The sequence below is a fragment of the Serinus canaria genome, chromosome 12, assembly GCF_022539315.1.
Source record: "Serinus canaria isolate serCan28SL12 chromosome 12, serCan2020, whole genome shotgun sequence".
Lineage (NCBI taxonomy): Eukaryota > Metazoa > Chordata > Aves > Passeriformes > Fringillidae > Serinus > Serinus canaria.
Genome location: NC_066326.1, coordinates 13,451,727 through 13,463,686, shown reverse-complemented (window position 1 = coordinate 13,463,686; position 11,960 = coordinate 13,451,727). Strand labels below are relative to the sequence as shown.

The window sequence follows — 11,960 nt, the reverse complement described above, 5'->3', positions numbered from 1 at the left end:
TGGCTTGTTAATTGAGGGGTATTGTTGATTAATTTCCCGCTAAGGACTGCTAAGGAATACATTCAGGGCAAGAACAAGGAGAAACTCCGATCCTGAGAAGGGGTAGATCAGATATAGTTACTATTTTATTGTAAAAAAACCTCAAAATTTGTACAGTAAATGTTTTTACACGTTTCAGTAAGTTTATAGTGGAGAATGAAGCTTTTTCAAGAGGTGTTTCTGTTATAAAAACCATTATGGACCTTAGTGAAGCAAGGGTTGTAATGCTTGCTGTAATTTGTTAACTGCATTTTTGAAGTGCTTTTAGAGTATCATTAATAGAAGGAAAATAGAGCAGAGTGTTTGTCCTGAGAGAGTGAGTATAAAAGCTCTTAGGAAGTGCTGCTTTGATTCTTGAGGGAACATCTCTATCAACTATGAATATGTATGTTTTTTGTCATCTGAATAGCAGAAGGCTTATTGTACTTCAGATTTTTTCAGTTTCTAAAAATGATGAGAAAATCAGCCTTGTGACAAGCCAAATATAATTTACTTACAACTTTGCAACTACAGTAAAATGTTCAGAAACTATACAAAGACTTTAGACAGTAAACATATATTTAATGAAACTGTGGTTCAGTTACACCGGATCCTTGAGGAAGGAGTTCCCAGTACAACTTCAATAATCTGCTTCTATCACAGAACAGTTTCCAGTCAGGCATACACATCCCCATTTGGTCCACCACTAAACTCTTCTTTTCATCTGGCTGATGTGTATGCTTGTGCCTGCCTCTTCAGCAGGCGTTTACCTGAAAGATAAAGTAGTATCAGTACATTTAAAGAGGCCTTTCTTTGTGAGATAAAATTAAGTAAAAATTTTAAAATAATATTGCTTTTAATTTAGCTAAATGAGACATGCTAAAGACTTGCTAACTTTATTCCTGAGCAGGTTACACATTGCTGTGATTACCCAGAAGCCATCTCCACAGTCTTTGCTGGCCTTGTGTCTACTCAACCAGAAAAAAACACCCCAACGTCCTGGGGTTTTTCTCCCACTTGGAAGAAACTTATCCTTGTTCCAGTGAACTGAAATACTGGTGTTTGTGTTTCCTGATATATGAGCATTTTTCTACAAGGTTTACAGGTATTAACTACCAGCATGGGTTCATTTTTTTTTTCCTTGTAACTTTTATTATCATAACAATGGGAGTGACTGATGAAAAACAAGGATTGTTTATTTAAGTGTTAAAGTAAATTAAACCATATTGTAAATACACTCAGTGTCAGCTGTAACTCCCAGGAGCCAAACTAATTATTAAACAGAATTAAATACCAGGCAGCTGTAAGAAATTTAAAACCTCTTTTAATTTTACCTCTATTTTTAAGCAATTCTGATTTTTACTTTACTAGAATTCAAGATTGGTATGGCTGTATCATTGTAATGGGGGAGAAAACCATTTTTACTGTCTTGTAACCACTTAATATTTTTCCTTCTTTTCTGTTGAGAACTATCAACTTTAACCAAAAACCATCACATGTCATATAACTATCAGAAATGCAAACAAAGCATCATTTTCTAACAATCTGATTTTTAAATTAGCAGCCAAAAAACATGAGAAGCTCTAAATAACTTATCAGCTGCGCTCAAAAATCTTTGCCACACTTTGTCTATCAACTTCTGTGCAATTAAAAGTGTAAGCCCACTATTCCTAAACCAAAATCCTTTTTAACATCCCTTCCCCCTGCTTTTTCTCCCCTTTACTGGAAGTATCTTTATTTTTTTTTTATTATTGAATAATTTTGATTATTTTTCCTGTTTTGGTAACTTCTGCAGCGGGAGGGCAAAATACTCCATTCTGCCTTAACTCTGAATTAACACTGCTATTAAAAAAAAAACCCCAAACCCTTCAAAGCAGGATGCAGCAGATTTGGAATTACCTTCCTCATCCACCTCCAGCCATTGGTGGTGGACTGGGGCCTCCACCCCAGTGATTTATTCGGCCCATCCTACGGCGAGGATTTGCTGGAGGCCTGAAAAGAAAGGAATTTTACCTTCAGTAAACTTTTCAACATGAAATACAGTAACTGTCTCTAAATGTCAGAAGTGAGGAAGTCTGAACCTCTGAAAAAGTTGAGTTTCACCTGGAAGGTTGTAAAAGGCCACAGATCACTGATGCTTTTACACAGTCCTACTAAACACTTAGGCTGCAGTGTTCATAAAAATCACACCCCTATAACAGTGTTTTGCTTTAGGTAATGTAATACAAATGACTGCACTAATGCAAGTCAAATGCTGAGTACAAACATGTCTAAGAAAAAAGAATTTTAACAAAGATATATCTTGTCTCCTAGGCAGGCTTCAGAAATATTTTCAGAGAGTGTTAGTCTGTCTGTACTGCTATTGCAGCTGTCCAAAGGTGTGTACTGTTACCAACAATAATGCAGATAACCGTTTTAGCCTTCCTGCACATCCCAATTCAATGCAAGTCACAATTGTAATCTACTCAGATTCATGTCACTTCACCAAGATAGGGGAAAATGTGTGAATATGAAAAAAATACCCTCTTCCGTCATGGTATCCTGAATAGGAGGATGATGTGTAGCCTCTTCTTCTTAAATCTGGTTGAATAATGCTCTGGAAACTGAAAAATTAAAACAATGGTCAGGTGAATTGACAGCTAGATAGAATTTTGGAATATTTTGATTGGAAGGTAAGAAATGGCCTGAGAAATACAGTAGTGTTCAGGAATGGAAAGTGTATCTCCTCATGATCACTGTTGTTTAAATCTTGGCAATTTGTTTCCTACATATGAAACTAAAACCTGAAATAATTCCAAATTACAGCGAAGCTTAAACTATAAAATCCAGTTTTCTGGGTAATATGCAAGAAACGCATAAGGTATAAACTTATAACTGAAATTGCTAAGAACTGTTCAATACATCACATGAACTTTCTGTTTAACTGGCTTTGATCCAAATTTGTGTTTACTGTGTGATTACTTTTACGTAGTCAGGATCTATTGTCACCAGTAGAAATTCTCCAAACAGTGTAGATGCTTTTTAAGAAAAGTGCATTATTTCTTTTTGCAGTATCAAAGTTGATGAAATGTAAGAAAAGTCATTTGAACTGCCAATAAGTTATAGTCACTTTTCATGCACTTTTTGTTAAGTATACTGTGCTTAATAAACACAACCACGTAGTTGTAGTAAAGTATTTATACATATGGAATGCTAGAGAGTAAATATAATATTTCATTCTTGCGTTACTGATAGCATTGTGTAACTTCCACCTATGTCAAATCTAAAATGAAGCTCAGCAATAGAATCAACTTATACTTACAACAGAACCACAAAATCTGCTATTGACCAGAAGAAATCTGTTATAGATGACAACCTCCAGGGAGCCCGACTCTGGTTATCCAAAACTTGTCCTGTAACATATCCAGATACAAGACATCCAGTGAGTTCAGTGTGTGACACTGTACAGTGAATTACACAAAACCAGATCTGCTAAGTCCAGAGTTTGCAGCTGGGACGGTGAAACTGCACTTCATGGCAGCGAGTTTCATTTTCTACAGGTTACTGCCCATGTACGTCAGCTATAGGGGTCAGCACCGCCACAGGGGCTTTACGTCCAGAAAACCTACACCAAGTACCAGGCAGAGTCTGATTCCCCGTAAGCGGTTCAAGTGCTGCCGCGTGACGCTCCCGGTGTCAGCAGCACGCATTTGGACTCATCAAAGACCCCAAATCCGCTTTAGAAGCAGACCAGGCTCGGCCACAGGCCGCCGGGCAGCGCGGGGTGACGCGACACCGGCAGCTGCCAGACCCTGCCCGGCTGTCCCGGCAGCGGCGGCGCCGGGGGCGGCGCTCCGCGCAGCGCAGCCCCGGAGCCTCGGGTCGGTGCCCAGCCCCCGGCCCGCCCCCCCCACCGTTGCAGACACACACCGCAGCTGCCCCGGCCCCCCGGCCCCTCACCATTCGAGATGTACACCATGGCTGCCCGCCGGCCCGGCCCCGCCCCTGCGCCTGCGCGGCCGCCGCGCGCATGGGCAGCGAGAGGTGACAGCAGCGCCCGCGGAGGAGTGGCCGAAGGGACGCGGCGGTGGTGGGCTCCCCGTCCCCTCGCCTCAGGGCAAGGGCGTGCAGCCTCTAACGGAGTCCCGCTCAGAACCGCCTGTTATCCAGGGGTCCCGGTCAGCAGCCCTGTTACTAACGAGTTTTCCCTCGGCACTTCGAATAACGAGGGATCCCTCTGAGCAGCCGCTGTTATTAAGGAGGCTCCTCTCAGTACCCCTGGTAACGAGGGATCCCCTCAGAGGCCGGTACCGGGACCCCTCAGCAGCCGCTGTTATTAACGAGGGATCCCCTCAGAGCCCGGTACCGGGACCCCTCAGCAGCCGCTGTTATTAACGAGGGATCCCCTCAGAGCCCGGTACCGGGACCCCTCAGCAGCCGCTGTTTTTAACGAGGGATCTTCTCACAGCCGGTACCGGACCCCTCAGCAGCCGCTGCTGTTACCGAGGCTACTTTCAGTGCCCCTGGTAGCGAGGGATCCCCTCACAATCCCCAGCCCCGGTACCAAGGCCCCTCGGCAGCCGCGGCGGGGCCGGCCTCAGGCGGGCGGTGCTCAGAAACGGCTCCTCCCTCCGAGGGGGCGGGTATGGTTCGCCCTAAAATGGATTTATTTTAAATAAAAAAAACAATAATTTATCATTCAAGTGTTGTTGGAGCTTCTTTGCTGCGTTTAGCGATAGTAACGGGAGTTGGAATAGTCTGTCACGGTTTCATAAAAACGAAGTGTTCCTAGTCGCCTTCTGCAGTCGTGATAGAAGTACGACCAAGTGCCAAGAGATAATTTAGCATTTCTCTCCAAAGGGAACTTTTGTGCCCAGTATTTAATGACAAGTGTGTGGCTATGTACATTATATTCGTGGAAATGTTCAACCCTTAGTCCGGTATTTATTTTAATTTATTTTATTTTTATAAAAACCTAGCCCTCCAAATATTGGCTAGCATTCCTTTTCTAGGAGAATACATGCTTGAAAAATTGGGGGTAACTGTACAGCTTTATAGGCAAATTTAATATAATACATTCTCTCTCTGAATTTGTAAGCTGAACTAATAAAGAAGGGATGTTTAATTCTGATGTGAAACAGCGGTAAAAAATTTATGTAAAAACACTTTAATATTTTCTTTGAAACAGCTGTGTTTTCCTAATGATGATGAGGTAAAGTCCTTTGCTAAGAGGGGAATAACAGAAGAGTGTTTTCTGAAAGTGAACTTGTAATACAGTGTCTCTGACAGTGCAGCTGTCCCACAGTAAAGAAATTGTTTGCACATGACAGGTGTTTATAAATGTTTGATATTTCTAAATAAACTCTTGCAGAAAACTGAGAGCAATTAGCAAAGAAAAGTGTCTGTGATGTAGGTGCACAGTTTGTGGTAATTGGGAGTGGGGCTGTGGCTGAACCTCATCATCCCCAGTGGGCACAGCTGTGAGCAGCAGGTGAGCAGCATTGAAGGTAAGGAGCCATGGAGTGCCCAGGGGCACTGAGCAACCACCCAAGGGAGCAGAGGGAACACAGGTGCAATGCATCAACAGGAGGGGATAAAAGGCTGGGCTGAAGAACAAGAAGGGCAGATGTTTGCAGCCTTCTGAAGTGGCATGATGTTCCTCTGTATGCGCAGGCACCTGAAGCCCTCAGAAGAGGTGAGGTGTTACTGTGTATGGGTTGAAGCTTAGAAGTTTCATATAGGCAGCATTTTGGGTAAAGTAGGAGATGTGCTTGTATGTGTACACATCCTTATTTTATTGATGGGAATCATTGGGGGGTTTTTTGTTTGGGGTTTTGTTGGCTTTTTTTCTTTTTTTTCCTCCAGCTTTGCATACTTCCCCCAATTAGTGGAATAACAAACTTCCTTTTTTTGGTAGTGGAACAATTGGCTTTTAATTTTTTTGTATAAATGAAAAAGAAGTGAACATAAATGAACGTAATAGTGACCTTTTGAAACATAGCAGATAGGAAAAATAATGATCATGACATGGGTCAACTGCGAATAAAAATCAAGTCCTCAGACCTATGTCGTAAGTTAATGGCAAAGCCTGAAATAGAACGGCCCTGCTTACTCTCCTACTTATGTAATTTCATGAGGATATACTTGCATTTGTCAGGTAGAGGAAGCAAAAGCAGTGTCAGACTCTGTCAGTGTTTTGGTTTAAGGCAAATATCCTTTGCTTTGTTATGATTTCTGCTAATGCATGAGAATTAGATTTTTCATGTACCTGATGAGTCTGGATTGTGAACATGTGCACACACACAGTGCCTACTTGGCATGATGTTCTTCTTTTTCTGAATTCTTTAAGAATATTTGGCTTTCTAAGGAAAAGTAAAATTTAATACAATGAAATTTGAAGAACAAGTGTTCTCATTATGGATTATCCTTTTTCACTACTGTTCTTTTGTTTTAAAATTCTCTTTGTAAAGGTAGCTTGTAAGCACACCTACATCTTTTGTGTAGTTATTGCCACCTCCTAGATTTTACTTTTTGGTACTAGCAATGATGTCATTATGCTGTTGTGGTATCCTTTTAGAAATGAAAAGGAATGATTAACGAGAGAAATGGTTTTGTTAAGACTCATGTGAATGTTGCCTTTTTTGCCAGACTGTTTAGCCCACAGACCAGTACATCAGCTGCAGGTGACCATGTGGTTCAGCTGATGTCACAGTCCTCTACTGTGATTTTGGGCTTATCTGCTCACAAAAATTTGCTTGTACTGATTTGTTTAGCACGATAGTACTAGAAAATCAGGGAGAGATGCTCTGAAGACTGAAAGATAAACATTTGAAGGGGAAAATGGCATCTCAAAATGCTGAAGAGTGGTTTAAATGCCAGACATTATCATATCTGAGTAAACCTGGTCTCCTTCAAAAGGTTTTACATTGAATGTGTTCTCTGGAGCCTGCTTGGGCATATAGTGTATTTCTGTTATCTTTAAAAGCTGTCTTAATTGTTTGGCATACATTAGACTGTCTGTTTATGGTGATAGCTTGGTTGTGAATATACTCAAAAGAGGGGAAAAAAGCTTTAGCTCACTGATACTGTGGAGCTGCTTGTAGGTAGCTGGAACATTCTTATCAGCCACCTGGTGGGACAGGTATGGGCTGTTTGACTGAGGAAATTCCTGCACGAAAAATGGGAAAGGCAGCTGGGAAGACTTACTTTCCAGCAAGGTGCAACTGTTTGTCATATATCTTCATTTTTGAGTCTGTGGTGACTACAGCACAAAATAGATACTGGAATCCTCTGGCCTCACTGATGTGATATCCCTGAAAATATGTGCAGCTGGGATATCCCTGTGCTGTTTCCTGCTGGATGTACAGGGGTTGCATTTATGCTGATGACTGAGCGGGTAGAAGTGTTCCTTCTTGATTCGTATTTGCTTTGCTATGTGTTTGGAGCTTTGTGTCTGCATTTGGAGCCTTTTAATGGGCACTTGAAAGTGCCATTGCTGTGCCAGGAGTGGATTCCCCTGATGAAGCAAGGCTGAGAATGCACAGCAGCTGGAGCTCTCCTGCAGTGTGGGCACAGAGTAATCAGCTTTGCTCATGTGCTGTGCACAGTGAGGACTGGCAGCTGGCAAAGATGCTGTGTGGATAAGCAGTTCTGGAATCAACAGATTTCAGCTAATGAAACCCTGTTTTTCCCTTTCTGTGCAGCAGTAATGGCCAGCAATTTCCTAATGGCCAGCAGTTTCCTTGTCAGTGGAAATGGTATAAAACTGTATATATCAAGATTAACATAAATTTTGAGAATTTCACTCACTGCATTGGAAAGGGTGATGCAAATAAGGTGACAAATTGAACAAGGTTCTAGCTGTGGCTAGAGGCATCTCTGATACTCGATATACTCTTTCAGCAGTTAAACTTTCTTCAACTGCTTCAGACTTAACAGCCAAGGTAAAAATAGCACCTAGGGTACTTTGCAGAAGTAGGTGGATGAAGCCAATTCCATGATCTATTTGGTAAATAAAATGCTGGTAAATGTGATAACTGGAACATTGTTCTAAAGAGCTTGTATGGTTCTAATGTTGTATTAGTATCAATATTTTGTCCTCCAAAAATTTCTTTCTTTAATTGTATATGTTTGTGCAATCAAAACACCTTTGAATCCGTGCAAACAGTGTAGGTATTTTAAAGGCACATGGTTGTTGAAGGTGGGGTGGACTCACTCTGGGTAAGTTCATGCAGGATTATATCCCCTATGAGGGACCCCAGGCTATAGGAAGGGAAAGACTCTAAGCAGTGGCTGAAACAGTCTGTGATGAACTAACCAGCAGCCCCATTCCCTGTGTCCCTGTGCTGCTGGGGAGAGGAGTAGTAGGAAGGTAGTTTTAAGATTTATTTTACTTTTCTTTATCCTACTCTGATTTTACAGTTAATAAATTTAGTTAATATACCAAATTGGAAGTCTGTTTTGCCTGGGATGGTATTTGATGAGTAAGCTGTCTCGTGGACCCTAACCCATGAACCTTTAATCAGATTTTCTCTCCTCTGTTCAGGTGTGATAAAGTGGCCTGGTGTCCAACCCACCACGCAGAGTTAATTGGAAAAGTGTTATCCAATATCTGCATGTGGAGCATGCACCTCCTCCCAGGTTTAACGTTTGTGTGAATTTCACATTTGCTCCTGTCATTATCACATGATAGAGGACCCTAAAGATTCTGATTTTAAAATACAGATGATGCTCTTTACTATCCTATTTACTGCGTTTTCCATCTTTTTCTCATTTAATGCAATCCACTGCATTATACCTCACAGTCTAGAACATAATGTACATGGACTCTGTGCTGTCAGAGGCAGGAGACAGAACTAGTCCTCAGTAAGAAATTGAATATAAACTTGAATATTTTTTTGTTCATTTTAGTCAGATGACAGATTTTGGATGACAAAACCATGGTTTCAGTTCCTTGCAGTCATATTGTCATGACTTGAAATAGTCTTCCTTTTATGCTTGACTTAAATGGGTTTTAAATTCAGAGGGAACAAATTCAGAAGAATTTCCAGTAACTTCTTTATCTTAGAAATTAATTGCAATTGAATTATCATGTGATTTGTGCTTAAGGAAGCAGAAAAGCCTACCTGTAAAGAATTCTGAAGTGCTAATTTTCTTCATCAATAACTGTGGTAAAAATTAAAGTTCTCCAGCAATCCAGTCAATGTGAAGCTGAGATTCAGTGGTAGAGAAAAAAAAATGCAAGCCAGACTGAGTAATGACATGATAAAATTTCTTGTGGAGTTCTTCCATAAAGTAGTATATTGAATTCCAATTGCTGCGTTAAAAAAAAGACATTATAGTGGTATTGAAGAAGATGGGAAGAGTTGAATTCTTTTGGAAGCAAATGCAGTAATGGGTGGGTGGTATCTGTAAAAATAAACAGTGAGAGAGTTGAAATATATAAACATGTAAATGGATTAAACAGCAGAATGTTTTTTGTTCTCTTTGGTAACAGAAATATTTGATGACAGGGAGAATTAGTGGGTGGTAACTGGTATCTTTATGGTGTCTTGACAGAAAAGCCCTTCCATGAGGAAGGAGGTTGTTCTTCCCACAAAAACACCCCAACAAAAACTGCAGAGTCACACTTTTTTTCTTGAGAGAGGCTTTGGAATCAAGAAGTTTAGATCTTATGCTGTCACAGTAGGATGCTCACATTCTAGGCTGCTGTCAAAACTAAGTTTCTTTGTGGAAGAAGTAGAGGTCAATGTAAGGAAAGACATTTTTTTTCTTAGGGATTGGATTCCTTCAGTCTTCTTGCTGTTGGACAAAAAAAAAAAAAAGTCTGTGACAATCAAAAGGAGTTGGGCACTTTTTTTTTTTTGCATAAGAATAGTGTTTAAATTTGCTTCACCCCTGAGTCTCCAAGCAGTAGGAATTAAACTGAGAGGTTTGACTAAGTAGCTTATTCTCATATTTATCTCAGTTGGTATCTCCAGAGCTTTTCTTTGAAGTGTTTGACAGCAGGTACTGGAGAGAGCTACAGCATTTGATGCCTGGAACTCCTTTCAGAGACTTTCCAGTCATCCTTGCTGCCTCCTGCTGTGGATCTGCAGCCTCTTTATGGGCATTAGAAGCAGCCTTTGGGCTGCAAGATTTGCTCCTCTCTCTATGTGTTCCAGCTGCATGTGTCCCATCATTAACAGAGGTTTTCAGTCTGTCTTGGCACTGTTTGTCTAACTGATTTCACAGGGAAGACAATCCTGTCCTGCACTGTCCCACTGTGTGACATGGCTTTGTAGAGAACCAGTGAGCTCCAGTTTATTGTGAGGATGAAGCCAGGCACCAGCATAGAAACACAAGGATTTTAACAAGCAGGTCTCATGGCTGGTTTCCTTATGAAGGATTTACCCTAATCCAGTTTACTGCAGCCCTGTTGTGTTGGCAGCAATCTCCTGAAGGTCTCTAAGTGACGCTGGATATCACCTGTGTGATGCATTAGGTGGGTGGGACTGGTGAGGAAGGTGCTCCTGAGCATTTCCCAGCTGCACCATGAGCCTGTGGGCAGGGGCTTGCTGCTGACCCAGCACAGCACACGCTGTCCCCAACAGGTCACAGGGCAGAGGGGCTTGGTGTCCAGCTATTCAGGTGGCTGCCAGAGGGAAGGACAAGGATGCCAGGCTTGAGGCAACTGCTTTTGTTTGTTGTGCAGAAAATCTGCAGGTGTGTGGCAGCAAGGTAAGGAGGAGACAGTTGGTGATGAAGTTCTATGTTTAATTAGCTATTTTCTTTTGAAGACCTATCCTGTACCCTTCAAACCTGTCATAATTTTAAGTCATTAAGGAGAGAGAAAGAGCAAAGCTTGTTTCTCTGGGCTCACTTTTACCCTGTGACATAATCCTTTATGTTACAAGGCTTTCTTCCAGGCTGTTAGCCAGGTACACCAATCTCTGTAGACTTAATCAAAGAAATGACAACTAAAATGGTGTGAGAGAAGCTTCTAAAAAATTGAACTCACAACAGACTACAATGCTTTATTAGGCTAGTAGACTTTAGAAAGTGCTTGTTTCCAGCTTCTCCCTTTAAGCTGTTCAAAACATGCTCCTGAGGGCAAGCTGGAAAAAAAATATCAATGGAGAGCAGTTTTGGCTATCACTTTCTTTCCTGCTGCCATGTGACTGATCCCATCAGAGTTCACTTGTTTAATGCTGAGAGGCAGAATGCAGGTTCTGGAACCATGGGCTGTATTTTGTCAGGGTGCTTTCTTTTGTCAATTACAGCTGTTTTGAAGACACAGAAACTTCACTAATAGCCTAAAGTTCCTTCTGTTACTTTGGGTTAGTAGCTTTCCATGCATGGAAAACCGACACTGTTGCCTTCAAATTTCAGCTGTGTTTTGTTGCTTGACAGTGTCATGTGTTGATTTTTTTTTTCCCCTCTCAAGACTTATTTTCTAAATCTTTTTCAGATGACACCTGACTAACTGAATAGTTTTTCAAAAATAAAAATGTAATAGTAGCTTATGAAATCTTTGCTTTTGCATTGAAATGTCATAATTGAACACTAAATTACCTAATTTGCATAGGAGTCACAGATCCTTGATAACTACTGACAGCATGTGTCCTTTGGGAACACAAATGCAGAGATTGCTGCTGAGTGTTTGTAAGAAAACAATACAAAATGTGGGGGTCTCTCCCAATGGGTAAATAACTTTACAGTTCTGTATCTTCCTTGAGCCTTTCCTTCGCCAGTTTCTGGTCCATTTACAAACGCTGCAGTGATAACATATCCAGTGGGTGAATATATTCAGCATTTGGGTACCCAGAGAGTGATGTGTCTGCAAAGTGATTAAGCACAGAAGAGTAATTTAATGATAAACTGGAAGACAACTTCATTTTAGCCTCTGAAGCCATTTTTTGAATCTCTTAATGTTAATTTCTCAGTCTTTTTCTGGTCATTCTTTCCTTTTGATGGACTTGAGG

At 41.1% G+C, this 11,960-nt stretch overlaps 1 protein-coding gene across 1 annotated transcript; it reads right to left on the bottom strand.

The window, feature by feature from the left end:
• Positions 1–1,913: 1,913 nt before the first annotated feature.
• On the bottom strand, positions 1,914–4,099 carry SELENOK (selenoprotein K). The gene is made up of 4 exons (XM_018915031.2): positions 3,958–4,099; positions 3,320–3,410; positions 2,541–2,621; positions 1,914–2,010 (listed from the first exon to the last, which is right to left on the bottom strand). Exons 1-4 carry the CDS (start codon positions 3,974–3,976, stop codon positions 1,914–1,916), a joined length of 288 nt encoding a protein of 95 aa, XP_018770576.1. The 5' UTR covers positions 3,977–4,099.
• Positions 4,100–11,960: the final 7,861 nt, after the last annotated feature.